At 48.0% G+C, this 27,259-nt stretch overlaps 11 protein-coding genes across 11 annotated transcripts; 8 read left to right on the top strand and 3 right to left on the bottom strand.

The window, feature by feature from the left end:
• Positions 1 to 120: 120 nt before the first annotated feature.
• Positions 121 to 1,240, top strand: F5891DRAFT_945105 (kinase-like protein; the record flags this gene model as incomplete). Its single annotated transcript, XM_041374604.1, has 3 exons — positions 121 to 205; positions 255 to 529; positions 593 to 1,240. 3 exons carry the CDS (start codon positions 121 to 123, stop codon positions 1,238 to 1,240), a joined length of 1,008 nt encoding a protein of 335 aa, XP_041230210.1.
• A 3,248-nt stretch (positions 1,241 to 4,488) lies between these two features.
• Positions 4,489 to 4,973, top strand: F5891DRAFT_944742 (uncharacterized protein; the record flags this gene model as incomplete). Its single annotated transcript, XM_041374580.1, has 2 exons — positions 4,489 to 4,692; positions 4,743 to 4,973. Coding segments are annotated over 2 exons (435 nt in total), but the record flags the coding sequence as incomplete, so codon positions are not given.
• Positions 4,974 to 8,174: 3,201 nt separating this feature from the next.
• On the top strand, positions 8,175 to 9,017 carry F5891DRAFT_1275585 (uncharacterized protein; the record flags this gene model as incomplete). The annotated part of the gene is made up of 2 exons (XM_041370212.1): positions 8,175 to 8,363; positions 8,415 to 9,017. The coding sequence occupies 2 exons, from the start codon at positions 8,175 to 8,177 to the stop codon at positions 9,015 to 9,017; spliced, it is 792 nt and encodes a 263-aa protein (XP_041230208.1).
• A 632-nt stretch (positions 9,018 to 9,649) lies between these two features.
• F5891DRAFT_1012104 (uncharacterized protein) lies at positions 9,650 to 11,785 on the bottom strand. The gene is made up of 4 exons (XM_041360706.1): positions 11,702 to 11,785; positions 10,595 to 11,651; positions 10,103 to 10,544; positions 9,650 to 10,053 (listed from the first exon to the last, which is right to left on the bottom strand). Exons 1-3 carry the CDS (start codon positions 11,772 to 11,774, stop codon positions 10,148 to 10,150), a joined length of 1,527 nt encoding a protein of 508 aa, XP_041230207.1. The 5' UTR covers positions 11,775 to 11,785; the 3' UTR covers positions 9,650 to 10,053; positions 10,103 to 10,147.
• Positions 11,786 to 11,815: 30 nt separating this feature from the next.
• On the top strand, positions 11,816 to 13,591 carry F5891DRAFT_1012100 (P-loop containing nucleoside triphosphate hydrolase protein). The gene is made up of 9 exons (XM_041360705.1): positions 11,816 to 11,925; positions 11,973 to 12,084; positions 12,136 to 12,242; positions 12,292 to 12,393; positions 12,445 to 12,640; positions 12,700 to 12,992; positions 13,047 to 13,080; positions 13,135 to 13,221; positions 13,276 to 13,591. The coding sequence occupies exons 1-9, from the start codon at positions 11,828 to 11,830 to the stop codon at positions 13,303 to 13,305; spliced, it is 1,059 nt and encodes a 352-aa protein (XP_041230206.1). The 5' UTR covers positions 11,816 to 11,827; the 3' UTR covers positions 13,306 to 13,591.
• Positions 13,592 to 13,643: 52 nt separating this feature from the next.
• Positions 13,644 to 18,598, top strand: F5891DRAFT_1012095 (ATP-dependent RNA helicase). The gene is made up of 22 exons (XM_041360704.1): positions 13,644 to 13,883; positions 13,942 to 14,059; positions 14,109 to 14,390; positions 14,445 to 14,537; positions 14,590 to 14,727; positions 14,776 to 14,921; positions 14,972 to 15,209; positions 15,259 to 15,365; positions 15,428 to 15,556; positions 15,607 to 16,013; positions 16,065 to 16,162; positions 16,214 to 16,279; positions 16,332 to 16,505; positions 16,560 to 16,748; positions 16,801 to 16,986; positions 17,047 to 17,170; positions 17,225 to 17,355; positions 17,401 to 17,625; positions 17,676 to 17,855; positions 17,909 to 18,196; positions 18,257 to 18,425; positions 18,480 to 18,598. The coding sequence occupies exons 1-22, from the start codon at positions 13,684 to 13,686 to the stop codon at positions 18,506 to 18,508; spliced, it is 3,717 nt and encodes a 1,238-aa protein (XP_041230205.1). The 5' UTR covers positions 13,644 to 13,683; the 3' UTR covers positions 18,509 to 18,598.
• Positions 18,599 to 18,936: 338 nt separating this feature from the next.
• On the top strand, positions 18,937 to 19,116 carry F5891DRAFT_945013 (uncharacterized protein; the record flags this gene model as incomplete). The annotated part of the gene is made up of 1 exon (XM_041374602.1): positions 18,937 to 19,116. The coding sequence occupies one exon, from the start codon at positions 18,937 to 18,939 to the stop codon at positions 19,114 to 19,116; it is 180 nt and encodes a 59-aa protein (XP_041230204.1).
• Positions 19,117 to 19,221: 105 nt separating this feature from the next.
• F5891DRAFT_752005 (uncharacterized protein) lies at positions 19,222 to 21,013 on the top strand. The gene is made up of 2 exons (XM_041373106.1): positions 19,222 to 20,584; positions 20,644 to 21,013. Exon 1 carries the CDS (start codon positions 19,326 to 19,328, stop codon positions 20,547 to 20,549), a length of 1,224 nt encoding a protein of 407 aa, XP_041230203.1. The 5' UTR covers positions 19,222 to 19,325; the 3' UTR covers positions 20,550 to 20,584; positions 20,644 to 21,013.
• A 93-nt stretch (positions 21,014 to 21,106) lies between these two features.
• Positions 21,107 to 22,303, bottom strand: F5891DRAFT_976833 (uncharacterized protein; the record flags this gene model as incomplete). Its single annotated transcript, XM_041376651.1, has 1 exon — positions 21,107 to 22,303. One exon carries the CDS (start codon positions 22,301 to 22,303, stop codon positions 21,107 to 21,109), a length of 1,197 nt encoding a protein of 398 aa, XP_041230202.1.
• A 1,209-nt stretch (positions 22,304 to 23,512) lies between these two features.
• On the bottom strand, positions 23,513 to 25,055 carry F5891DRAFT_1103590 (uncharacterized protein). The gene is made up of 2 exons (XM_041363615.1): positions 24,598 to 25,055; positions 23,513 to 24,535 (listed from the first exon to the last, which is right to left on the bottom strand). Exons 1-2 carry the CDS (start codon positions 24,788 to 24,790, stop codon positions 23,925 to 23,927), a joined length of 804 nt encoding a protein of 267 aa, XP_041230201.1. The 5' UTR covers positions 24,791 to 25,055; the 3' UTR covers positions 23,513 to 23,924.
• Positions 25,056 to 25,116: 61 nt separating this feature from the next.
• On the top strand, positions 25,117 to 26,892 carry F5891DRAFT_1012087 (uncharacterized protein). Its single transcript, XM_041360703.1, has 5 exons — positions 25,117 to 25,154; positions 25,247 to 25,432; positions 25,482 to 25,545; positions 25,599 to 25,747; positions 25,802 to 26,892. Exons 2-5 carry the CDS (start codon positions 25,316 to 25,318, stop codon positions 26,651 to 26,653), a joined length of 1,182 nt encoding a protein of 393 aa, XP_041230200.1. The 5' UTR covers positions 25,117 to 25,154; positions 25,247 to 25,315; the 3' UTR covers positions 26,654 to 26,892.
• The last annotated feature ends 367 nt before the right edge of the window (positions 26,893 to 27,259 follow it).

The following is a 27,259-nucleotide window of genomic DNA, read 5'->3' as shown; positions in this document are numbered from 1 at the left end:
ACCTGCCCTTCTTCACTATTTAATCTGCTTCTCAATTTCTTCTAGTCTCCATTAAACCCCCATACTCACTCGACTTCTTTTCATCAGTCCCCGTTCCATCTTACACCCTCGTAACGAACAATGGCAGACAACTCAGCACACCGACTTGACCTTCGTGTCGGTGGGAAATACAGGCTCGGCAAGAAGATTGGCTCAGGTTCCTTCGGTCAGTTCACAACATCTTTATATGCTCCCGTTTTTACTCATTATGACAGGTGATATCTATCTCGGGATCAACATCATCTCTGGCGAGGAGGTCGCTATCAAACTTGAGTCAGTAAAGGCAAAGCACCCCCAGCTCGAGTACGAGTCAAAGGTATACAAAACCCTTGCCGGCGGTGTCGGTGTTCCTTTCGTGCGCTGGTTTGGCACTGAGTGTGATTACAATGCCATGGTCTTGGACCTTCTTGGACCCTCTTTAGAAGACCTTTTCAATTTTTGCAACCGCAAATTCACCCTCAAGACTGTCTTGCTCCTCGCAGACCAACTCGTGAGTAGAAATCCCACCGTAGTCACTGTCTGTGAGGACTAACCCGCCACTGTATCGCCACAGATATCCCGTATCGAGTACATCCACTCACGCAACTTCATTCACCGGGACATCAAGCCAGACAACTTTCTCATGGGCATAGGCAAGCGTGGCAATCAAGTCAATGTCATCGACTTTGGTCTCGCGAAGAAATTCCGTGACCCAAAGACCCACTTGCACATCCCATACAGGGAAAATAAGAACTTGACCGGTACCGCTCGCTACACCTCAATCAACACCCATTTGGGGGTTGAGCAGGCTCGTCGCGACGACCTTGAATCACTCGCCTACGTCCTGATGTACTTCTTACGCGGCGCCCTTCCTTGGCAGGGACTCAAGGCTGCCACTAAGAAGCAGAAATATGACAGGATCATGGAGAAGAAGATGACTACTCCCACCGATATCCTTTGCCGCGGCTTCCCCAACGAGTTCGGCATTTTCTTGAACTACACTCGCGCACTTCGCTTTGATGACAAGCCTGATTATTCTTACCTCCGCAAGCTCTTCCGCGACCTTTTCGTTCGCGAGGGCTTCCAGTATGACTACGTCTTCGACTGGTCTGTGCAGCGTGGCGCCCAAGACGACGGCGCCAGCACCAGCCAAAAGGCCGCTACTGGCAGGCGAAAGGTCGTTCAAGAGGAAGAAGAACACCGTGCAAGCGACAGGATGTAGGTGCCCGTCACATTTCTTTCAATCTTTTGCCTTGCTACGGTCCTAACTTTCTTTATAGGCTTCGTTCTCACACGCGTCAGCAGCAGGCAGGTGCTGCTGCTCCTGCTGTGGCTCAGTCCCGTCCTCGTGGGAGGGAAGACGCCTGGTAATCGCATCATACTTCCTCTTGGTTTGTTTTTCATGTGCAGGGCACGCCCCGAGTGCGACCGAGAACGGGGGTGGAGGGAAGGTGCAGGTGTAGCTCGGTCGCTGTTGGATATGGTGTCAATAGATGGTCTGTCGCGGTTTTACAAGTCCGGTTGGGTCATCTCGCGGGTTACGAGGTCGAAACGTCACGGTGAGGGCACGCCAGGTCAACTTGGACTGGTCTGCTTTTACGTCTTTCATCACGACGCGTTCGATTCCGACATCTCGCATTCATGCCCTACGCCGCAGTCACTTTGCATTCCTTGATCGCATCGCATTTCGAGTATATCTGCGACTCGTCACGCCGTCGATGAAGATCACACACTTGCCTCCCCTTATGTATTGTACGGACGCTATTTCTCTTCACGTCGCTTCTGAGCTTCCCTGCGTGTATGCAAGGATGCGAAGAAGACGACCGCCTACTTCCTTACCCGCTTGATATGTGTCTTCCCATTAGCGCCCGTTGATGGTTCTCTTATTGAACCCCCCATGTTTCCCAATCCATAATCCTGTTCCAAGCCATTTGAACTCGCAGAACTTTTTTTCTTCATTTCCCTTGCACCGTCACCGTTCATGATCATAGATTCCCCGCTGAGGCTACACACGCTCGTTGGATATCTTTTTGTCATATTTCTCCCCTTGGTTTTTCTTATCACTTATCACATTCCCCCTTGCATCAACATTGTGTCCTTCTGTTCTCCCCTTTACGTAGACTTTGGTGGTTTGTTGCCTTAGTTTTGTGGAGGTGCGCGGACGGAAGAGGGCGCCACGATTGGATTTTTGGAGTCGAGTGGAGGAGAGGATATTTGTAATCATGACAGACAGATGAAATTCGTTGAAGTTGAAATCGTTTCTATGTGTGACTGGAATTAAATAATTTGTTTTGTTCAACGTTAACCTTGGAAGCTAGTGGCGTTCTTATCACGGGTGCGATGAGTCAACTATTTCAATTCAACGTAACTACTACATAACACGACTTGACAAATGATACGTAGGCTCGGTCAAGAGACTGAGACTTTCGTCCTGGGTTATTTAATTTGAGACATTAACAGAATCGATTTGGACTACACAAATGCTGCAATCATCTCGATGAGTTCTTAGGCGAGTACATGGATGCATCTCAGCAAACCGCGCAGGCCAGGTGATCATGGAGTATGGAATAGGCACGGGGTCCGTAATCAACGCCGTCTGCCAGAACTACTAAGCAATAGATCGAAAACTAAGAACGAGTGACGTACCGAATAAGTTCCGGTGCCTTGGAGAAATTCTCGAAGGACCCAAAACTTTCACAAGGAAAGAGCCTATATGATATACGACTGCGATTATCAGATCATGTTTGATGATCGTTTCTAAGAGAAAGCTCACCTCTTCCCCTTCAAGTTGCCAGGCCACCAGCTCAACGTTGTTGAGACAAAACTGGGAAGGCAAACCACAACTACCACGTCGGCAGAAATGGAATTAGCTCGAGTCACCCTGTACATCATATTGAGAACGATAAATCGCCAACATGTTGAGGAAATCAGCTTACTGGCACTGCCACTGGCAACCAAGTTCGTCTCGCAAAGGTGGGGTCACGAGTATAGCAGTACTGGTTTCCCGAAAGAAAGGAAGAGAAGGGCTGCGGGGTTATATATGCGGATATTGTGTTTAGGGGAGGTCCATTAGAAACCTCGCTGGATCCAGCACTCGTTCTTGACAATCCACTAGAATTTTCTTGCCTGATCGCAGTAACTACATCCAAAACCACGCGTTCTATCGTATCAATACATATTCCATGCATCATGCACGACGTGTCTTAAGAAGTGAGCCATGGAACACTGTATGTGAGTCACTACATTTCCGGTCCATCGTGACTGATGGAAAAGACCCTAATTTTAGGCATCCAAACAGCAGGTCAAACTTTCAGGAGGTAGTGAACAGCATCGATGGCCTTTCTCTTTCGAACGATGATTGAAGGCCCTTTGTCTCTATCCTCGTTGGATGCCTCATGTTTGCCTAGATCCATATTCCCGAGGAATGTCAGGGACCCGAACACCCTATTCAACCAGGAGCCATACTACATAGCCTCATAAAATGTGATTTCTTTGTCGAAGTCGAAGTCGAAGTCTTTGTTATACTAAACGCCACGAGGCCGTTTGGAGAGCGCTCGGCCACACCAATACGTGGGTGGAATCTTGAAGGAATTTTTCTGGGCCCTGGCAAGTGAGTCTGTCCGTTTCTGCGGCTGTGGCATTGCCAAGGTAGTATCGATCTAGTTCGAAACTACGGCCTGTCACATCTACCGACGAGCTGCAACAGCGGCAAGCTGAATATATGTCACGTGTAACAAGTTTTACCAACCACTCAGCAGCCTTCGTATCTCCTCTAGTGGTACTGCCGCAGCCTGAAGCCAAGACATCGGAAATTATGTGTGAGTGAAGGTGTTCAGCGTAAAATTGAACACGTCTCCTGACCGAACTTATGCTAGTGACTGGTGATGGACTTATATTATATTTGGACTACGAACTGTAGTACAGGCATCGGTCGCCTACCGCTCATCTATATGATAGCCAAGGGCCTAGAGTATCGGACACACAACATCTGCGACTGAACCTGCATGGTATCTCGTCAAAAATATCCACCCAGGCGCTAGTAAACACGTTGACCGATACCCTACGGCGCCTCAGGCTTTATCTTTCGAACGGGCTCCCGTCCTCATTGGATGCCCCATTTCTAGGATCCGCACACTCGGTGACCCATGGCCTTATAAATTCAACTTCTCTGACCGGGTCTGTCGCTCTTTGTGAGGCCGAACGTCATGGGCGCATGTGAAGAGCGCTCGACAGTGTCAATAAAGGCGAAAAGCTACGCCAGGACGTAAAAGAGCTCTTTTCCATCTGGTTCTTGAGCCTCATGTTTCAATCTGAAACCGCGTTACAGCCTATTGAACCTACCGAGCCGTAGCAGCAGCATATTTATGTGCATGCTGCTTTTGCAAACCACTCAGCGGCCTTCGTCTCCATCGTGGTTTTGCACACTGTTCTACCAGCGCTTGGTGATAAAAACGCGATTCTCCCGTGCTGATGGCCACAACACTGCAGCAAGACTCCTTGCATGTCCAGAATGGTGTATCCGTACACCACTCGACTCATGAATCTCAGGGGCCACCACAGAACAATGAGTTCGTAATTGACAGGTTCTGGACGTCTTATAAACAGGCTGCAACAGAGTACGATCGTGAGTTTCTAGAGCGGAACAACAGCGACATGGACGTCATACTCCTTTCGGTAAGCTACCGAACAATTTTGGAGCATATATCTGGCTAACAAAATCGTAGTCTGGTCTCTTCTCTGGTGTCAATACCGCCTTCATTATTACCATGCAACGCAACCCCACGATCCCCTTGTTGTGGCAGCTCGTTCAGAACACATCACTCAATACCACCATCTCACCTTTCGCTGCCTCAGCAGCAAACTCGCCAAATACTATCTGGTTTCAGACCTTGGCATACATTGCATTGTCGCTCAACCTTCTGGCCGCTTTTGGGGCTGTCCTCGGTAAACAGTGGCTCAGCCATTACAAATTGAACGCTCGTGGAGAGGACAGACAAGAAAAGTTAGACGGTTTGGAAGCATGGCACTTCCACGATGTGCTGCTATCATTTCTTATGTTACTGCAAATTTCGTTCTTTCTATTTGGGATCGCTCTCTCAGCCTTCGTATGGGACCATCAAGGAGCTACGGCAATCGCTATTATCGTGTTAATGGCGTTCGGCTTATTTTTTTACATATTCATTGTCTTCGCCTCCTTAAAATTTCCGCGATGTCCCTTTCAAACCCCTACTTCAGTATTCCTTCGTTTCATTGGGAGGCGCATCCCAGTCGGAGTCGCAGGATGGAAAAAGAGCAAGGAGACGTATTCATCATACGGCCCTGGAAAGTTCATGGAGAGTCAGAAGACGCTGTCCGTGGCACAATCGATGAAGTGGATATTCAACACTTCTGCAGATCCAGAGATGATTACTTCGGCTGCTTGGCTGCTGCCGACCATCAAATGCATCCACCAGATGGTGGACATACCAGCTACACACGCACGATTACTACAAACCTTCGCGGCGTGCTTTTATGCTGATGCCCTGCTCAGTCATTCGGCACGCCAAAGAGCTCTTGCGTGCGGGAGAGCCTTACACCATCTCGTATGCAACAACACCCTCGAGACCGTCATTCCCTCGGATTTCATGCGCTTTGAGGATTGGACTGATTGGCGTCATCTCAGTCTTCGTTGGGGACTTGAGAGGTGTAAAGAAGCTTTTGCCAAAAAAAAGAAATACACCGCAGCTCTAGATAAAAATCATGAAGATAAAGCACGTGATTCCTTACGCCTGGCCATCGTGACTGGCTGCCCAGGATTTTTGCAGCCAACCGATACTGCATTGATCTGGGATGGTGCTTTCGACTGGAAGGACGACTCGCGTACTGCAGAAGGCTTTGATTGGCTCGTGGACTTCCTGGTACAACTCCGGAAGTCCGAAACGAGGAATTTCGATGCCATGGGAGACGCGCTGCTCGCATTGAGTGCCATGCAGGGTCTGGGAAGTATCACCAGACGAGATAGTTACCTTGACGCCATCGTTTTTGCTATGGAAGCAGATAAACCATCCCGGCTTCGTCACGCAGCCCTTCGAGCTATATTCGATGCCCGTCTCAAACTAGTGGAGATAGTTGACCAGGAGGAGGAGGGAGAATTTCGGGAGAAGTTATTGAAGGAACTCGCGCCAGCTCTGTTCACCGCAACCAGACCTATCGCGCCACAGCTATCTGATGATGAACCGGACGCTGTCTTTAATCCCAGACGTGACGACTGCTATCTACGACTAATTTTCACTCTGGCAAAGCAAAGTGATTGGCGTACTCATTTAGAGAGAGCCGGTCACATAGAGCGATGCACATCTCTGCTAGACCACGTCATCGAGAACCCGAAATTATCTGCATCTCATTCTTACTATCTTGCAGCCATATTGATACGGATGAACCCCTCGGGGGGTGATCGAAGCTCGTTGGGGCGGGCTACCCAGGCCTCTACTCTGGAATCTGAATCTACGAACAAGAAAGAATGCCGTCACACTACAAACCTTGCAGCCACACTGCCCGCAGCCCCAGAGGCTCTTACTCTGCCAAGCTTTCCGGACAATATATCTGAGAAGAAATGGTGGAAGCTACTCAAAGAAGCATTGTGGGCAATGCGTTGGAATGACCTCCACCTCGAGGAAGAAGCAGTTGAGGCACTGCCTGGCATTGTCACGTACACTCTCGAACTCCTGGAAACACCGACTGCTCGATATGACACGGTGAGTCTCGTCCTACCGGTGAATTGGATATACTGGGCGCTTGGTGATGGTGAAGCGAAGTTGGAAGTGAAACGCCTACGGGATGCACTGTGAAATAATCTTCGTTTATCACATGCATCACACGCAAGCTGAATATCAGACGGTGTACAGTATCACTTTCCTATGCAAATCGTTTAAATAGAATGTATATCCTTTGTTGTAATTTTATCACTTGTTATAGACAAGTAACTCAGGGGTTGGTTATTCATTTGGAAATACGAGTCAGCTCTCGCGCTTAAAGTTGTGCATGGTAAGTACTCTTGAAGTACTAAATGATCGTGATATTTGATTGTGTGATAGATTTTGATTTTGACTAATAGAGGTATGGTCTCTTTCATGGTGGAAAATCAAGTTAACACCAATCACACTGGTTCAACGTTTGAAACGAAATAAATTCATCTTCCCTGCGGCTTACTTAAGCTGCCTTAAATGGACTTGACTTACACTCAAGTTGCGCTGTAAGTCAGTTCAAACTTGGTCCAAACAGGATCGACCAGCGACTGATACTTACACACTGTACATGATAGCCAATGGCCCAGAGTATCGGACATTCCATGACATCTGTGACTGGACCTGCATAGCACCTTCTCAAACATGTTAATCCAGGCGATAGTAAACACGCTGACTGATACCCTACAGCGCCTCAGGCTTTATCTACGTATCCATTGTCGTCGCCTCTTTGAAACACCCGCAATGTCCTTTTCAAACTCCTACTTCAACATTCCTTCGCTTCATTTGGAGGCGTCTCCAAGTCCAAGTTGCGGTGGGCTGGAAAGGAAGCAAGGAGATGTATCCATCATACGACCCCTGGAGAGCTCAAGGAGAGTCAGGAGATGTCCTCCGTGGCACGATCGATGAGGTGGATATTCAACACTTCCACAGATCCAGAGGTGATCAGTTCGGCTGCTTGGCTGCTACCGACCATCAGATGGACCCCTGAGGTGAACATGACAGCTGCATGTTCGCAATTGCTGCTACTTTTTCGGCATGCTTTCATGCTGATGCCCTGCTCAGTAATTCGGTACGTTGAAGAGCTCTTGCGTGCGGGAGAGCCTTGCACCATCTCGTATGCAATGAACATATCGAGACCGTCATTCCCTCGATTTCATGCACTTCGATGATTGGACTGATTGGTGTCATCTCAGTCTTCCCTGGGGATTTGAGAGATGTAAAGAATCTTTTACTCAGTACGCCACAACTTTCGAAACAGATTATACAGACAATACATACATCTCCTTGCAACTCGCTATCGTGACTGGCTGCCCAGGATTTTTGGAATCAACCGATGTTGCATTAGTGTAGGACGGTGTTTTTGACTGGAAGGACGACCGGCGTACTACAGAAGACTTTGATTGGCTCGTGGATTTCCTGGTACATTTCCGGATGTCCCAAACGAGGGACTTCGATACCATGGGAGATGCGCTGCTCGCATTGAGTGCCATGCGGGGTCTGGGAAGTGTCACCCGACGAGATAGATACCTTGACGCCATCATCTTCGCAATGGAAGCAGATAAACCATCCCGGCTTCGTCACGCAGCCCTTCGAGCTGTATTCGATGCTCGTTTGAAACTAGTGGAGATAGTTGACAAAGAGGAGGGAGAATTTCTAGAGAAGTAATTAAAGGAACTCGCGCCAACTCTGTTCGCTGCAGCCAAACCTATCGCACCACAGCATCTTGATGATGAATTGGACGTCCTCTTTGATCCCAGACGTGACGACTACTATCTACGACTCATTTTCACTCTGGCAAAGCAAAGTGATTGGTGTGCTCATTTAGAGAGAGCTGGTCACATAGAGCGATGCACATCTCTGCTGGACCACGTCATCAAGAACAATCCATCAATATTATCTGTCCCATCTCACCCTTACTATCTTGCAGCCATATTGATACGGATGAACCTCTCGGGGGGTTATCGAAGCTCGTTGAGGGGGGCTACCCTGGCCTCTGCTCTGGACTCGGAACCTACGAACGAGGAAGAATGTCGTCCCACTACAGACCTTGCAGCCACACTGCACGCAGCCCCAGAGGCTCCTACTTCACCGGGCTTTCCGGACAATATATTCGAGCAGGAGTGGTGGAAGCTGCTCAACAGAGCATGGTGGGCGATGCGTTGGAATGACCTCCACCTTGAGGCAGAAGCATTGAGGCACTGCCCAGCATTGTCACGTACACTCTCGATCTTCTGGAAACACCGAATGCTCGATGATGAGGGGAGTTTTGTTTGATTGGTGGATCGGATATACGAGGCGCTCGATGATGATAAGACGAAATTAGCAGTTAAACGCCTACAGGATGCGCTGGGAAATAGGGCAGTATAGTTCATCACACGCAAGCTGAATATCAGCCAAAGTTGATAGATTATGATATAGATGATATGGACTTTTCTTTCATCATGATGAAAGATATCATCTTGTTAACACCAACCACTACTGATTTGGAACGATGCATCTCCCCTGCAGCGTCAATTGTACGGTGCTTTATTCTCCATGGACCGTTTAGTTGCACTGGAATGCGTAAGTGGAGCAAATTAATGGCTGACGGTCCCATGGCACTAGTTATCGTCGAAGGATTTCTAAGCAGCGCCAGTGCTGCTATTCTCGCAGAATATCTTGACAAGGGAAGTAAAGAGAACCCCAATTGGAAAGCTTTGTTTGCCGCGCCAGTAATATCGAAACGGGCGTAGCTGGGCCAGCGGTAGATGCTTATATCAAAATGTCGAGTAAGTTCTTTGTACGACGTCACATTGCTCGATAGTGCAGGTAGGTCACGGACGAAACAGTGGAGTCACTGCCCGGCATTGTCACATATACTCTCGATCTCCTGGAAGCACCAACTGGTAGATATGACGCAGCTAGCCTCGTTCGATGGGTGGATCGAATATACAACGGTCTGAGGAATGATGAAGCGAAGCCAGGTGACCTTTCTGCAGTAATTTTTTTTACAAGATACGCTGGGCAGCGAGGTAGCATAGTTCATAGCTGAGTAGCAGTTGTACCATATGTATCATGGATCGTTGGCCATGGCTGAAAATGGGTCAAGCCTAGGTATTCTGGAGCAAAAATAGGTTATGACATGTGCGCGTTTTTCCCCCTAAGGCCGAACCGTTATCTCTTTGGCAAAACGCAACGCTTCATTGAAGTACCAGAGCTGCCTGTGCAGCTACCTACATATACATCCTAACGAACTTGGAAGCTTGGCGGACTCGTCTCAACTGCCTGAAGGTACCAGTCAATCAGACAAGGGTTATTTCTTTTGAGTTCCCTAGATTACACACAGTCAGAACGTCAGATCGTTTGTCAAAGTTCTGTACCTTCGTCTTGACAATGACAACAAATAGCGCGCCAACATCCCATGTTCAAGTCCACCGTATGATCGAAGATGTACCATGCCAGAAAGGCTTCAAAGTGCTGGGTAGATCAAGACCCATTGGCTTGCCTTCTTCGTCGAACCATGCACCGTTCTCTATAAGAGCAACGACCAGACGAGGAATGGCAGCTGCGGTGCCATTTAAAGTGTGGGCGAATGGTATCGCAGGTGCTGACTGAGTCGAAGCGGATGAGGACGCTGGTGTGCTGTGCCTGTGCGTACCTGACGATCGACGGTAGCGGATGTGGAGACGACGGGCCTGGTAATCAGTACAATTAGATGCGGAAGAGATTTCTCCCCAACTCCCTCGACCTGGCATCCACGCTTCCATATCATATTTGCGGTACGCGCTAGCACCTAATTCTTCGGTAGGCATATCCAAAACCCTTGGGTCATAATGTCAGAGTAGGGGCCTCGGTCTGATGTTGTTACTTACCGAAACGGAAAATTTAGGCCTTCAAAAATTTCGGTTTGCACACTACGAAGTTCTTCCATCATTTGTTCACTCGCGTCTTCACTACAAACAACGAAAAGCTCAAGCTTCGAGAATTGGTGAACTCGGTACAGTCCACGAGTGTCTGCGCCACGGGCACCTGCCTCAGCTCTGAATGAACGGCCAAGACCGACCACTTTCAAAGGCAAAGCTTGCTCCGTGAATATTTGATTTGCGAACATACCGCCAAGCGGTATTTCTGCGGTGCCAGAAAGTACGAGTTCGGGATGAGAAGGATTCGAAGATGCAATATGATACATTTGCGAAACAGGTGGATCAGCATTGTGATCTCTAGGTTGGAATCCACATCGTAGGGCAATGTCTGCCCGAACGACGTCCGGCGTCGTGACGAATCGAAATCCGTGTTTAAGAGCAATTGAGAGGGCATAGTTGGTCAGAGCCATCTCCAAGAGTGCAGCCTCTCCTAGCAGATAATACCATGATGAACCCGTGACGGTCGCCCCCGCTTCGAAGTCAAGGATACCAAGAGCGCGACCAATATCCATGTGGTCACGATTGCCACTGGCGGCAATGGGATCCGGTCCATGAGTGGAAAGTACCACAGCAGCTTCCTCTGGACCTAGTGGTACATCAGGATGTGTGTCATTCGGTATCTGCAATGCAAGCCCCAGTAAAATGTCCTCCACTGTCACAAGTTGCTTCTCCAGGTCTGTGACCTCCGCCTTGAGAAGTTTAGCCTCCTTCAAGACAACCTGCTTCTCAATTGGATCTTTGATCTGTCGCATCTTTTCGCCTAAGTTCGAGCGTGCGTGGCGCTTCGAGCCTAACTCGCTGGAGAGTCTCTTCTGTTCATCGTAATGGCGCACGACCGACTGCAATGCACCAATCGGAAGTGGAGCCTTGCGATTGAAGGCGTTGTGAGACTTGTACACTATCGACTCTGAAATAGCGCGGTAGTCGAGGCGTGGTTTAGGAAGGTCTGTTGTCACAGAGAGCACCTCTGGGACCTTCATCGACAGAAAACGGGACCCTCTGAAACCTGCAAGTATATACTGTAAGAATTGACTCCAAATATTATGCTCTACTCACCATGCTGCAACACGATATTGAAGCGTTGACGTTGACAGCAATGACTGAGAGAAGGCAGCAACGAAGAGGACATTAAGCCCAAACGCAAAATGGAATAAACGCGTATGGTCACACCTTGTCACAGACATGCCATGTCACAGCGTCACGCGTCGCGCCTCACTCATGGCTTCATCAGGGAAGGCACCAGCTAATGCCGCTGCAAGTTCAGGCTATGAACTACCGTGGTTCGTGATTCGGCTTCTATATGGTTGCTGTGACTAAGAATTGGTAGGGTGGAAAAGTATAGGCCACAGAGCTTGGACGATGTGGTCGGAAATATTGATACTATTGAAAGGCTGAAGGTCATTGCAAAGGATGGAAATTGCCCTCATATTATTATATCGGTGCGTTTTGATACAATTGAATCCCCTTTCTTGATGCAAATGCCATTGTAGGGTCTACCGGGTATCGGAAAAACAACGAGTATACATTGTCTAGCGCATCAGTTACTCGGGGATGCATACAAAGAGGGTGTTCTCGAACTAAACGCTTCCGATGAGAGGTTTGCAGCTCTAATCTTTGATGTATTTCTTGCTTTGACCTGCCCCTAGAGGAATTGATGTCGTACGGAATAAAATAAAGGCCTTTGCACAGAAGAAGGTCACCCTTCCTCCTGGGCGCCATAAGATTGTGATTCTGGACGAGGCTGACAGGTGCAAAAATTGACGAAGTTACGTCTTGGTGACACTCAATCCGTTGTACAGTATGACCGGTGGTGCACAGCAAGCGCTAAGAAGAACGATGGAAATTTACTCGAACACAACTCGCTTTTGCCTGGCATGTAACATGTCTAACAAAATAATCGAACCAATACAGAGTCGGTGTGCCATCCTACGATATGCAAAGCTCAGAGACACCGAAATTCTGAAAAGGTTGTTAGAAATATGCGAAATGGAGAAGGTGAAATCTAATTACTGTGCTTGTCATATTCTTACTAACCAAACCTGCTATTGACTTAGGTCGAATACAATGATGATGGTCTGACTGCTCTCATCTTCACATGCGAAGGTGATATGCGTCAAGCAATCAATAACCTTCAGTCAACGCACTCCGGTTTCGCTTTCGTATCTGGCGAAAATGTTTTCAAAGTTTGCGACCAGCCCCATCCTGTCATCGTACAAAGCATGATCCGATTATGCTTGAAGGGTGATATTGATGCTGCGATGGAGAAACTAAATGAGCTCTGGGAGCAAGGCTACAGCGCTGTTGACATCGTGGTCACAATCTTCAGAGTGACAAAGACATTCGATGAGTCAGTCCTAGCCTACTGAGTTATCGCCAGCGCTGAGAATATCTCTCTTGTCAGACTACCCGAGTATCTGAAGCTTGAATTTATCAAGGTTAGAGGAAGTGTCCCTGCATGTCACGAGTGTTTTAACGGATCATACCATCAGGAAATTGGCTTCACGCATATGCGCATACTTGAAGGTGTGGGCACTATCATCCAGTTGAGCGGTTTGCTGGCTCGATTGTGTAAGATGGTACGCTTGATCGTTGAATGCCTTATTCACTGTTGCTGAATGAGCGTTACATAGAACATGCAGCCTACATTGTTTCAAGTATAGCATTCGTTTTTGCCAGTGTGTTTTCGTAGCGTTACTACCTGGTAGGCTTAAATTCCTCTCAATCGAGTAGCTCGACTCTGTTGACATTGAACCGCTGAGGCTTTTGCCGCGTTTGAGCTGCAATATTATCCTTGAGTACGATCGTTAGACGGCACCAAAACATAAGGATAGTAATAGTCAATCAAACATTTGACTTTCTCCGCAGGGAACGATATAATTATTATGGGAGGAATCTGTGACCTGGCCAGGATCTACTGGTACTCAGTATTGGCATCAGTGTGAAGTGTGATAATGCATAATTTCCAACACAGCCACAGATCCTTCAATGTCTTAATCGAGTTTGATCATTTAAAACTGTATAGCACTGCTGCAGAACGGATGGCTAAGACTATGCCAGATAATCACGAACATGTCATGGATCAAATATTGAGCCCTCGGCGAGAGGATGCAGATCAGATATTAGAAGGTCTCGGAGTTGCTGGTTTCCCTACTCGAGACAAGGTCCACCAAGAAATTGAAGCCAAGTTACTCCTTCCACCAGACAGGATACCCGAACACTGGCTTCCGACATATCAAATGTACGTGCACGCTCTGTATATGCTTTAGAACCAGCAAATTTGATTTCTTTCACCTCAGAACATGGCAACCCGAGATTTCTATACAGTCACTCTTGACCTCCGAACCCTCTCCACCGCCGACCAGTCTGACTTTCCTGCGTGCGGGTCTCGAAGGACGTGTCATTGGTTATGCAGAAGTGAGCCCTTGGTTATTCTCCCACATTTCGTACTGTAAACTCGTCCAAGACGCCAAATGCAGTGGTTTCGACAGCGCTCACATCGACATCTATGGATCGTGCTCCTGCTTCAGTCGCCAACTTTGTCAGGGGAAAATCCAGTCATTTTCCTTTCAAACCTGGTGGACTTGACGACGTGATTCTGGCAGCAAAACAGACCACAGCAGTGCCCATCAAAGGGTTGCGAACTGTCCCACCGGGGTTTTCGAGAGGATTGCGACTTTCGGGTGACGATCCGGAAGACGATGCGCTTACCTCTCTCGACGATACTATTGATTACAACGAGGACAAGGTATATTTGTCATTCTCGTATGTATCGTATATTTGCTCAGCACATGTCACTCAGCACAATGATGAAAGTTGCGTGCTGGATGACGAAAGAGATATCTTACCCAATGGTGATAGTTTGGGAGAAATTGACGAGCTCTTACCAACAACGGTGAGGACCTTGTCGTACGGGATCAATTGATACTCAAATAATACACTTCCAGCGGACACATCTACGGCCATCAACGGCTCCCCGACGGACTAGGAAACCCAATGTAGTCAAACGCGACTGGGCACATGTGGTTGATATCAATAAGCCTATGACCAACTTCCATGAACTTGTGCCGGATATGGCTCACAAAGTCAGTCATCGTTCTTTTCATGACTCAAAATCTCATGATCTAGCACAGTATCCTTTCGAATTGGATACTTTCCAGAAAGAAGCAGTGTATCACCTCGAAATGGGAGATTCAGTCTTTGTTGCTGCGCATACTTCCGCTGGGAAAACTGTCGTTGCCGAATACGCCATCGCTCTTGCTGAGAAACATATGACACGGTTTGTCGTGTTCTTTATATAGCATGTCAGCACTTCAAGTTATTTTCTAGCGCCATATACACGTCGCCAATCAAAGCGCTGTCAAACCAGAAATTTCGAGACTTCAAACAAACTTTCTCGTCATCATCTGTCGGCATACTTACAGGGGATGTGCAGATCAATCCTGAGGCGAGCTGTCTGGTGATGACGACTGAAATCCTGCGAAGCATGCTGTACAAGGGTGCTGATCTGATTCGCGATGTCGAATTTGTGATCTTTGACGAGGTGCATTACGTGAATGATGCAGAGGTACGGTGCCTGCATTATACCCGAACTTACTTTGCTTAGAGTTTGGCAGAGAGGTGTCGTCTGGGAGGAAGTGATCATCATGTTACCTGATCATGTCAATATCATCCTGCTATCAGCAACTGTTCCTAACAGCAAAGAGTTTGCGGACTGGGTAGGGTGAGTAAAATGCGACGCTTGCACTGGAAAGGCTTTGACTATTATCCTGTGAATTTACAAAGGCGAACCAAGAAGAAGGACATCTATGTAATTTCCACGGCGCAAAGACCTGTGCCCCTTGAACATTATCTTTACGCCGGCAGGGACACATTCAAGATCGTCGATGCATCTAGGAATTGGGTTGCACGGGGGTACCATGACAATCGATTGGATATTACGCTCCCTGACGCTACGACTCTAGGTACCAGGATGCTGGCGATGCTCTCAGAAGGAAACAGGACAAGGAACGAGAAGCTGCAGGTCTACCTCCTGTACAGCGTGTCGGTGCTCGAGGCGCTGCAAGAGGTGTGCAGCGTGGCGCAGCACCAGCACGCGGTGGTCAACGCGGCGCAGCCCCGAGTGGGTCCGCACCCCGCGGGCGTGGCGGCGGACAGTCTAGGACCATTCACACTGGGGCAGACAAGAATCTCTACGTGCACCTACTAAATCATCTTCAGAAAAAGGGGCTTCTTCCTGTCGTCGTGTTTACCTTGTCAAAGAAGCGTTGCGAAGAAAATGCTGCGACTCTTACCAATTCAGATCTGTGCACATCTGTGGAGAAGAGTGAGGTGCATGTCGCTGTTGAAAAGGCCCTTGCACGACTAAAGGGTAGGCGTAACGCGTAAATGACTTCACTGACTGCGTTAATTTACATCCTAGGTTCGGACAAGAAGCTTCCGCAGATAGCTAGGATGAGAGATCTACTATCACGAGGAATCGGCGTCCATCATGGTGGTTTGTTGCCCATTGTCAAGGAGGTCTGAAGACTTCACACATGGCTGTAATCACGACTCACGCGCCGCTGACAGGTCGTAGAGATATTGTTTGCACGTGGGCTTGTCAAAGTTTTGTTTGCCACAGAAACCTTTGCGATGGTGCGCTTCTCATCATGTGTTATCGGCAAGGGAATCCTGATGGCGCATGCAGGGCGTTAATATGCCCGCAAGATGCGTTGTGTTCTCTAACATACGGAAGCATGATGGGCGCAGCTTCAGGGACATACTACCTGGCGAATATACCCAAATGGCAGGTCGTGCTGGACGGCGAGGTCTGGACCCTACTGGAACGGTGATCATTGTTGCAGGTGACAATCTTCCTGAGGTAAGTTCACTGTTGATTATTTAGGCACACTTTACCAATATCCTTGCTTTACAGCAAACATCTCTCTTGAAGATGATGCTCGGCACACCCGGAAAATTGCAGTCGCAGTTCAGGCTCACCTATAATATGATACTAAACTTGCTTCGTGTGGAGGCACTACGTGTGGAGGAGATGATCAAACGGAGTTTTTCTGAAAATTCTTCGCAGAGACTGCTTCCTGAACACCAAAAGCAAGTTGCAGAGGTATGTTCGTATCTTCCATTTTTCATACCCGTTGACTTACGATAATCATTAGCATGAGAGGACACTTTCTAAGATGCCTAAACTCGAATGTGATGTATGCTCGGTTGACATCGAGCGCTATTACGATCTTTCTCTTGACATCGTTAGGTTAAATAATAAACTTTACACTATGGTGACATCCAGCCCTTCAAATGCCAACCTGCTTGGTCCAGGGAGGGTTGTCATCTTAAGAGACGGCGTATGTTATCTACCAATCACAACCCTAATGACTACTGATCAAGCTCCCATCTACAACCAGCATTTTAGGCAAGGCAACGTCGGCGTTTTGCTTAAACCAGATCCACGGCAAGCGAGTTCATTCGCGGGCAAGCTATTTTTTGTGCTGGCTATGGTCGACCAGGAAACGAAATTAGGTGACACAGGTATCTATTTAATGGCATACGCTAGCACGTGAATCCCGTTCATTAAAATTCTAGATGTCGAAGATCGAGCTCTACCACCGATATGGCCACTGGATCCCACTTCATTAGAAGTCGAGAATCTCACATATGACCTAAGAAGTGTCCCTCTCGACAGCATTTCTATGGTAACTTCAGAGACTATGAAGGTATGCAACATTTTTACTCGGAGCTCTAACGCTAAGCCGAAACAGGTGGATCCAACTGGAATCGTCGATCAGCATAAGAAATCATTGATGCTTGAGATCATCAACTCGCTACAAATTCTTGTCCACAAATGGAGGACTGCTAGAACCATACCGGAGGTTAATTGGGACCGCATACGAACGCTGGATTTCCAGGAGGCATGGTACAGCAGAAATGACCTCGCCAAACGTCGCCAATTCTCGTGTACACTATGCGGCGAGTTTCATGATCATGTCAGTTTAAGTCACTTTCACGTTTTCATTCAACTGACTGGGCCGAGTAGTATCTCATTCTCCATGGTCAGAAGACGCTGCGCACCAATATCGAAAAACTCAAAATGGCAATTTCTGACCAGAACCTCGACCTTATCCCGGACTATGAACAACGAATCGAGGTTCTAAAGGAGTTGAAGTTTATCGACGAAAATTCGACTGTCCAGCTGAAGGGTCGTGTGGCCTGCGAGGTCAGATATAGTCCTGCTACACTGACTTATATTGTCGGCTCACTGAAGTTCAGATCAACTCTGCAAATGAGCTTGTTCTCACTGAACTTATACTCGAGAATACTCTAGCAAACTATGAGCCGGAAGAAGTGGTTGCTCTTCTGTCTTGCTTTGTCTTTCAAGAAAAAACAGAGGTAGAACCTGTTGTACCGACCAAACTCGAGGAAGGCAGAGATGCAATTCTTACGATCAGTCGGGGCGTAGAATGTGTGCAAGACCGCCACAAGGTTTCAGCGGAGGAATTCAAGACTAGCTTAAAATTCGGTCTCATGGAAGTAGTATACGAATGGGCGAAGGGCATGGTGAGTCAGCGAACGTGCGTAACTGCTAAGGGGCGAAAACTGAGTCGACCATTTGTAAAGCCCTTTGACCAGATAACGGCTTTGACTGACGTTCAAGAAGGTACGATAGTGAGGGTTATAACGCGATTAGATGAGACTTGTAGGGAAGTCAGGGATGCTGCACGGGTGATTGGAGACATGGACCTGTTCAAGAAACTGGAAGAAGCTCAAGTAAAAATCAAGAGGGACAGTAAGTCAAGACCACTCTGGAGATTTGTTCGTCTCTAATTCACATATATTACAGTCGTCTTCGCAGCTAGTTTGTACTTTTAACCCGAGAACATGGTGGCTGTACAATAACAGTATATGTAGTTTTTACACTCCGCGGAATACTAAGACTACTTAAGATTTCTATCCCAACACAGCGATGTTGATTTTGCCTGAAGTTAACGTGAAACCTTCTCATTTCTTGTACAATTATTCTCCGAGCAAAATGGAAACAGCCTCTCCATGCGATACCGATACAGCCACCAATTCTCGTTTTACCCGTCAAAATACTTCTTCACACTCCACCTGGCAGCGCCCCAATGGTTCTGGCTCCCCGTCATATGATCAACTTGGGAACGGAGAACCCTTCCGTTGTTCAAAATGCTAGCACTGTATTCCAGAGAAGACGTGTCAATCCTGAGAGCCTCGCTCTCCGACTAGGGCCGGATCTTGTCCGTGATCTTGAGGCACTGATACACCCTGGAAACATCGAGATGCCGTCCTTTGCTGTCCGGAAAGAGCTGCAAGAACGTTACAATATCGACAGGAGGCATGTCTATGATTACTTTCACAGCCGAGGCTTGCGCGTGATCAAGGAAGATAAGAATGGTAACACAACCGTGCCAAATGATTTTGTTCTAGTGCCGGCGCAATCGGTTCGAACATTTGAATAGATCATCAAGAAAATAGCTGATATGTGATCTCTTTTCTCAGCCGAAGCCGAACCTCCGCACTTTGCGCCAAGCGCCTGTAAAGGAGTCGCAGAGAGCAACTGTGAACTTGGTATCGAAACTCAAGGAGGCCAAGCCCTCAGTTAATAAACCTCGTGGAGTTACGAAGGCCAGACCTGGCCGTCCAAGGAAATACGCCGTTCGATCCACTCATGACGACCACCTGCCACCTGCAGTCATTTGTCCTTCATCTCGGATGGGCTCACGCATTTAGTCCAATCCTCCAACCTGACATCCTTCCTGCGAACGACACGGACAACAACCATGAATTTGACATGGCGGTTAGCACCATTGACGAGTCTGATTCATTTACACAAGCGATAGACGAGGTCTCTTACACGTATTCTGGCCCACCGGTATTAATGTTCGAGACAACCCCACTCCACACCCTTTCCCAAGCGGTGCCAGATCTAAGAACCGATGGGGCTGAACTAGGTTTATCGCCACGCAAGACTTCTGCCGACCCTTTGTCACCGAACGCTTGTACACTCTCAGCTACTGAGCGGATGGCACTGTATCAACTTCTTTCTGGATCGTTTGGCACTCCTCGTAATATCCAGGAATGCGCCGGTACATACAGAAATTACATGCAGGAACGGTCGCAACTGTACTACGAGGGGCTTCTTGCGGTGCCTTACCGAAACTCTCATTACAATGACCGAAGACCAGCTTCTTCCGACAATCGCCAATCGGTTCCCTGCAATGGCAGCGAGTATAGACGCTGGGTTAACTCGGGAGAGCTCTGCATAATGGACAAAGCTTCGGTTAGAAATTCCAAGCCAGTCAAATCTGACACGAGTACGATCAGGCCGAAAGCACAAGTCCTCTCCTTTGACACAGATAACGGGACGCATCCCCTGGACACGTTGTTCCCAATACTTGACCTGAATAGGACCAGCGTCGATAATCCAATCAGGGAATCACCTGTTATCCGCAGTCGGCGCCAATCCTACGTACCTTTAGATTTCTATTTCCTTCCGAACGAGGAAAGGGGTGAGGCTGAGGATCTCCTTCTGGATGCACCATCTAACTCGGGCGCCCCTGAACTTCCCAACCATTCGGTCTCATTACAGTCGAAGATCCGTGGAGGATCTGTCCACGGACGTCCGGATTTCCCAGGATCTCCGCCACTGCTGCCTTCGGCTGAACTCTACCATGTCGATGTCAACCCTAAGCGCCCCGCCCCGTTGCCACAACCGGCTTCGAACGTCAATGAAAACAAGAAAAGTCGCCGGAAGAGTGTAGCTCCACAAACCCGCTTCGCTCCCTGTACTCCACAGAAGTCGTACCTACGTGAATGTGACAGGATCAAGACGAGGTCCTTTACGTCCCGCAGCGCTAGAATGCGGACGACTTCTGCTGGCGGAGGAATGTAACAAACAATAGATGTGAGATGACGACCTTGGCACCGGTAAGTTCGACTCATATCCTGATCCAGTGCACACTAACTTGACTTATTGATCGATATAGCAAATGTTTCATGTTTATTGAACAGCAATTCCACTTTCGACTTAGGCTGCGCAAAACCGTCAATCTGCTTCGCGAACCCCTGAATTCCCAGCGTCACCTCATAACCATCGCACGACTTGTCTTGGGATTCCCAGATCCTAAAGACAGTTTCATGTTCCATGATGACATTCTCTTTACGGTACCATTTGACAATAATAATAATTAAAAGGTTACCCTGATTCAGAACGCAGTTGCCTTGTTTTTTTTTCAGCCCTCTTTAGTCTACTTCACGTTTTGTTTGTACGTGTCCATAATATCACTAGGTTAAGTAACTATTAACGAGCCCCGAATGGAATGAAGACATGCAATAAACTATGCCCGGTCCAATTATATAGTTATCTAGTTACTAGGCCTGATCAAATACCCAAGTAAAATCTTTTCATGAATAACATCACAGCATGAACAATTGATATGGATAAAAAAATCACCGCCTACTCATTTTCCTATCGCGCCTACAAGTACACATCGGAGTATGCGTAGCTCCTGAACAGTTTCGGGGATAAGCAGGGCTAAAATGATGAGGTTGAATAGAAGCTCTAGGTGACGGCTCGGCCATAATCTGGTGATCATATGACTCCCCGTCACCCTGAGCGTTCCTAGGGTTTGTGCTCAACTGATACCTCACGGCATCGGAGACTGGTTGGCAAAGAAGTGGAAGAGGCGAAAGACTCCGCTCCCGAGGTCTACGAATGCCTTCATCTGGAAAGACAGAGTCATCAACCTCGGCAGCGGACGATGCTAATTCGTCCAAAGGAATGGGGGGGATTGGGCGGATTGGTTGCGGTTGCAAAATGGGCAGACGGTTCGATGAATGTCGTGTTGCTCCAGGTGCAAGGCCGAGTGGAATTGCATCGGCTAGAGACGATGACGAATTTTGGTACAATGCAGAAGTGGGTGCGAATAATGTAGTCATTGAATTCGAACTGTCCTGGGTATATGAAGAGCTGTGATGAGGGTATGAAGGTGATGTTGGTGACGAATCATTATGAGGTCTTGGGGAATACATATCACTGTCCTGTCGTCGCTGTGCATGGGAGGGTATTTGTCGATGAGACGAAGTAGGATATCCAGGTGCAGACACGGACATTCGCCGGTCTGAAAGCATATATGACGATGATGGCTGCGGCCACCAAGGGCCAGATGACCGTGAACCTTCCCCCAGCGCGCCTTCGAGCGCAGAGGTGGATTTCATAACTTGAGGCATGGTTACACCGTAAAACGGCATAGTTTCTTCTTCGATCCCGTCCATCCCCTCAATATCAAAATCGGCGTCCTCATCTTCGGAGTCAGAATCATCAAAATCCATGTCTTCCCGGGTGTCGGGATAGTGGACAAATGGGGAGGACGGCGTCTGTAATGACTGCGTCGACGCAGACGAAGGGGTGCTAATGTCGGAGGACAGGGATGGTTGTGTCGTTAAAATCGTGACTTTAGGATTGATGGATGGAACATGGTGGGGAGCACGTAACAGGCTCGAAATATGACCATAAGCTGACCATGAGTTGAACCTTGGTACGGTCGCAGAGGACTCGTACTTCGGCTGGTAACGTTCGGCAGGGGAGTATAAGCCGTCGGAAGAGTAGGCGCTATCGGGAGAGTGGGAGTGGATATAGGGACTCATGATGTGTGTATGGGGGGACTGGAACTGAGGATGGCAATATATGTATGGCTGCATGTCTAGATGATGAGGGAAGTCACATTCAGTGTATGATGGAGCAGCAACGAAAGCTGCGCGCGGAAATCGATTCGGAGATCATATACCCCAAGATCAGCCGTAAAGAAGGGTCGAAATCTGGATGTTAAAGAACACAAATAGAAAGGCTGGGATGTCAGTAACGTATCAAATTGGAAGACAGGCGATTTAAAACCAGGTCCGCATCGCTAAGTCGGCTGCTGTTGGTGGTGGATTGTATAGGGTCTCGAATGATTAACTCTTGTGACTGCGTTACTTCCATTGATCAGTCCCGTAATGTACCGATAGCAAACAACGCAATCGGGGGTAAAGTGGCTCACGAACACGTTGAAATCTGTACTAAATGATGGCGCAAGAATGGACGCGGAAGTGAATTGGCGACCTTAGTCGTTAAAGTCATCAACCATGTGATATATCAGGAAAATCACCGGTCAGAAAGAAGGCCGCATGTATTAGCTACGGCAGCTAGGTCACTGACCAGTTAACCGTGTCTACAAGGAGTTGGCTTGAGAACCGGATAAAGAATACTGGAGAGTTGCTCTGATTGTGAGGGAAAGACGCACCTGAACCTCGTGTTATTGACAGCGCCATGAAGTTCCCTTGGGTGACTGGCAGCCGTCAATAGCTACAAGGCATTGTACCACATATTTGGCATTACTCCCTTTGTTTCCCTCGCGTGATCAGTGGTATTCCCGGAACGGGTGGCCTCTGGGCATTTGTCAGGCCCGTGTAGGGGTTCGTAACAAGATGCGCTTGAGATGCGCTTGCGAATATCAATCAAGGTTGTCCATCAACGAGTGCACTGGCCGAATAAGGAACCTTACCTGTTCCCATGAAATTCAATCTTCCGTTTCATCTTGATCTGATGAAACCTCATGATGCTACTAAGATGGGCCAAGGTGCCATGTATTAGCTTCTCCGTGATGTCGTAACAGATGGTGCGTTATCGCTGAACTGCGCGCGATCATACAGCAGGAGCCTCAATCAGGATCTAAAACAAGTTAGCATAGCTGGCTAGAGCTGTGCTCATCGTTGGCAGCGATCATGTCGTGTCACAGGTAGTGGCACTGCCAAAATCAAAATCCTGCCATGACTAAATTCTACCATGCACGGGCAACGAGGTCGGCAGTAGGGTCCATGGTGTGTGAGGGGGTTAACGACGGGTGTTCTAACTTTCAGGAACCAATGGAACTGCGGGCACAGACCAACTATTTTTATGACTAATTCATAACTAATATCCTCATAATCCAATGTTAGGTCCAGGGAACACGCTGGCGCATATCACACAGTCAGGATGGTGTGGCCTAGATGCGGCGCTAGAATGTGTAGTAATTGGTCTTGGCTGCACAAAAACATTCGAAAACGAGGGACTACGTATGGTGACACGAGGAATGCAGGAACTGATAGCACAAAGAAACAGAAAAAAATATGAAAACCTCCAATTATGCATCAAGGGATGCGTATCAGCCACGAAAACATCAATTACACGCACTCAATTGAAACGCCACGATGCAAATCCAAAGACGCATCTTCGGACATGCTGTATTATTCACTCGGCGACAGTCAGCCCTCCCATTGCCCTCTGTATGTCCCTCATGGTAGAATCAAGTCCATTGCCCCTGGGGCTAGTACCTGGACTTGCACCTCCCGTGACATGACTTCCATTAATGACCCGCGGTCCCAGTGCAGGGTGTCGCACACCTAATGCAGCGCCCAACATTCTCTTCCCTGGATCTCCAATCTTTGGTGGACCCTCCGCGTGAAGAATAGCGGGATCATCGTGTGACACGGCTGAATTTATGAGGTCATTCAGAGACGGGTGAGAAGGGAGCGTCGGAAGGGTCGGAGAAGGCTCACGCCCGTTGATGAGTCTTGGTGAATGCTCCGAAATAGTAGCATTCAGCACATGGTTATTCTGGCCGTTTCCGTTGCGTAATCCGTTGCCGTTCTGACTGGTGTTGGCGCTGCGGCTGGGGAAAACAGAAATAGAGGCAGCACGTAAATTGTGGCCGCGAGAAGCGTTGCCTGTGTGGCCTCTGGTGTTTACTGTCTGAATGACAGTTTGGGCGTCAGGTCCATCATAGGGTTTGATGGTAGCGGAACTGCCGGTAGTAAGGATGGCAGGAGGAAACGCGAGCGTGTGGAGATATGCTCGTTTTGCTGTTTAACCACGTGGAAATAAATTCGTAAGACACAGTTTTACTAGAAATCTGATGGCATACCAACTGAGGCATCTTGAAAAACAATCAAGAGGCTCGTATCGTCTCTCCATTTGATCTTAAACCCTCCGCCAATGTTCTCCCACTCCGAGAATGCGGATTGGATATCTTTGGTCTTGAGCTCCTTTGCAAAGCCTGTCAAAGACAAAATGCGCGTGACTGACGCTGATAGACCAGATGTTGAGGCAGATGCCATGTTTGAAACTTGATATGAATGAGCTGAAGACTAAAGTTGTGCTGCAAAAAAAATTGGCGAGGACCGAATGCGACGAGAAAGCCGAATAAGAGAGCAGACGGGGATGATTAGCGAGAATAAATGTAAGGTCGAAATTGCCGAAGTAAACGTGTGCTGGAGATAAACAGTGATATAATCGCTAGTTATTTCCCAATTGATTATCGAAGAAAGCGAGCGTTTCAGTTTAAATGTTATACAGAATTCGGGCTGATGAGGAGGAACTATCATAGGAGAGAAAAGCTCGTGAACAAGTCGCGAGTCGACCCTCTAACATTCCTTCCCACGCTCTCTCACCTAGACCCCAAGCTCACAAGATTTCTGTCAGGTCAGTGAAACACTAGTCTCTTCAATTCATTCCTTATTCCGCAGCAACCTAGCACCACCTTGAACTGTGCTAAACGTTAAGCTGATCAAAAGTTCAAACAGTGCACTTTGTGTTCTTGTCAATCCTTCCTATTTGGGAAGAGCACAAAGCTGCTCTCAAACATGATCATGGATAACGATATTCTGCGCGCATGGCTCCTCATCCACGAGCTCAGCGACCAGCTTGCTCATAACAAGAAGTTATCAAATACAATACATTCACAAGCTGCTTCAATAAAAGTCAGTTCTGTCACTACTAATATCCGTTCCTTTCACATTTTTTCACTAGGACCAGGCCGTACATGCTAGCTCAGGTTTTGCTTTGAGGCGGTTTAATACCGACATTTCCAAAGGTCTGCTTGCATTTAGGTCCTTCATCCGCAGCAGGGCTAAACCTTGTTCGCAGAAATTTTCGACTCCGAATTGGAGCGCCTGAACGCCCACTTCATAATAGAGAACCAAACCCTACTTCACGAGAACAAGCAATTTAGTATCCTTCTTAAAGAATATGAAAGCACTATGGAAACCATTATGTCCAAATTTCGGAATCATGCGGTGCGTTTGACAGCCCATTGTTAGCTCTCCGATAATAACGTTCCTCGAATCTAGTTAGCAGCCCAGCAACATGAGCTTACCCTGACGCGCCACTATGAAGGCTTACTCCTGGCCTGTGACTCCCAGAACCAGTATACCGATCTAACTTCCGAAACCAAGACCGCAGTCGGTCTTCAGCGCCTTGCTCACACTCTCCGTGCATTACATCGCTCCATGTCTGGCGAAGAACCCGAACTAAACGATGATGGCACCCAAGACTCCCCGATCGACATCACTGCTCTCCTCCAAACAATAGACCAACAAGCAGAATCCGAGATCCGGGATGATTGGGCGTTGGAGCGCGAAATTGAAATTTCCCGACTAGAAAAGGAGAATGAGGAGCTGCGCAAGATGCTAGGCATTGACTCCGCCTCCTTGAGTGAAAAGGGCATCACACTTGATCTCGAGCGAGAGGAGAGTGGTCGAGTCTCAACATCACTTTCCGCTGCATCTCGGATGCGGAGTGGGTCGTCTTCTTCTGGTTCGCGTATGAGCCCGTGGGCGTTTGATATTGATATGCCACAAGAGCGGGAAAGTAACCCTTGGAGTGGATGGGAGTCGCAGCCTCAACAACAGCCCCAACAACAACCTCTACCCCCGCCACCGCAGCCTCAACGACCACAAACACAGCAGCGGATTCAGCCGCAGCATCCTCCTCAACTTGGTAGTGGTTTGCGTATGCAAGATCCCATATACTCCAATCAGCTGCCGTACGCCAAGACGATGCGACGACCCGCAAATTTATTTTCGCCAAATCCTGGGCCTGCGCCACCGGTAAGCGTGGGCTCAAGCGTAGGTTGGGCGCAATCGACATCATCTAAACTTGACCGTTGGACCTCGCCAAATATAGCGGATTACAACCATTGACTCGCGGTAGTTCGTTTCATTGCAGTGTTGTATCCCTAGACTCTTTTGATACCCTTCTTGTTTTGACAGTACTCCTCTTATTGCAACGTCTTTCGATGACATATGAACTACAATGCATTACCTGGAATTGTAAACTACACGTCAGTTCGAAACGCGCAATTTGCAAATGTCGGACAACTATTCTGTCAGCGGAAACAGGTGAATTTCATTACGATCATCATCCGTCTGTCGGATTGAACTTTGGAGGCTTTTGGAGGGTGGTTACCGGGAGGACAAGTGGCTCACAGCAACAATGTCTCGAATGGTAGAAGTGCCCTCTCGTGGCATGCCATGATTAAGGTTTTTAAAGTCATCTTTTCACCTGTCACCGACTGGACAGGTAAAAGAAACATTTTCCTGCCTGGCCACCAACCTTCTTCCTATTTCACAGTGGATTGTGCCTGCGGGAACAGCAACCGTGTCACATTGACCATATCAAGGGCTTACTGCCGATACAAAATTACCATGGCTGTTGTGCACGACCGTATATGGGAAGCAGGGCCAAAGGAACCGGATGCTGATTGAATGCACAACAATCGATAAGGCTCAGAAGCAACTCAACATTGG

The sequence above is a fragment of the Suillus fuscotomentosus genome, assembly GCF_016647785.1.
Source record: "Suillus fuscotomentosus strain FC203 chromosome Unknown F5891scaffold_9, whole genome shotgun sequence".
Lineage (NCBI taxonomy): Eukaryota > Fungi > Basidiomycota > Agaricomycetes > Boletales > Suillaceae > Suillus > Suillus fuscotomentosus.
The sequence above is the reverse complement of the archived record's forward strand: the minus strand, read 5'-3'. Positions and strand labels throughout refer to the sequence as shown.

Coding starts and splice junctions, on each gene's coding strand:
- F5891DRAFT_1012104 (XM_041360706.1), bottom strand. CDS start 11,774: ATGTCCTCTTCGTTGCTGCCTTCTCTCAGTCATTGCTGTCAACGTCAA. Junction 11,652..11,701: donor CAATATCGTGTTGCAGCATG/GTGAGTAGAGCA, acceptor ATATACTTGCAG/GTTTCAGAGGGTCCCGTTTT. Junction 10,545..10,594: donor GGCCTAAATTTTCCGTTTCG/GTAAGTAACAAC, acceptor TTATGACCCAAG/GGTTTTGGATATGCCTACCG.
- F5891DRAFT_1012100 (XM_041360705.1), top strand. CDS start 11,828: ATGCCATGTCACAGCGTCACGCGTCGCGCCTCACTCATGGCTTCATCA. Junction 12,394..12,444: donor ATTCTGGACGAGGCTGACAG/GTGCAAAAATTG, acceptor TCCGTTGTACAG/TATGACCGGTGGTGCACAGC. Junction 12,641..12,699: donor AAATATGCGAAATGGAGAAG/GTGAAATCTAAT, acceptor CTATTGACTTAG/GTCGAATACAATGATGATGG.
- F5891DRAFT_1012095 (XM_041360704.1), top strand. CDS start 13,684: ATGGCTAAGACTATGCCAGATAATCACGAACATGTCATGGATCAAATA. Junction 17,171..17,224: donor AACGAAATTAGGTGACACAG/GTATCTATTTAA, acceptor TTAAAATTCTAG/ATGTCGAAGATCGAGCTCTA. Junction 18,197..18,256: donor ACGAATGGGCGAAGGGCATG/GTGAGTCAGCGA, acceptor CCATTTGTAAAG/CCCTTTGACCAGATAACGGC.
- F5891DRAFT_752005 (XM_041373106.1), top strand. CDS start 19,326: ATGACGACCACCTGCCACCTGCAGTCATTTGTCCTTCATCTCGGATGG.
- F5891DRAFT_1103590 (XM_041363615.1), bottom strand. CDS start 24,790: ATGGCATCTGCCTCAACATCTGGTCTATCAGCGTCAGTCACGCGCATT. Junction 24,536..24,597: donor TTTTCAAGATGCCTCAGTTG/GTATGCCATCAG, acceptor GTGGTTAAACAG/CAAAACGAGCATATCTCCAC.
- F5891DRAFT_1012087 (XM_041360703.1), top strand. CDS start 25,316: ATGATCATGGATAACGATATTCTGCGCGCATGGCTCCTCATCCACGAG. Junction 25,433..25,481: donor CACAAGCTGCTTCAATAAAA/GTCAGTTCTGTC, acceptor TTTTTTCACTAG/GACCAGGCCGTACATGCTAG. Junction 25,748..25,801: donor CCAAATTTCGGAATCATGCG/GTGCGTTTGACA, acceptor CCTCGAATCTAG/TTAGCAGCCCAGCAACATGA.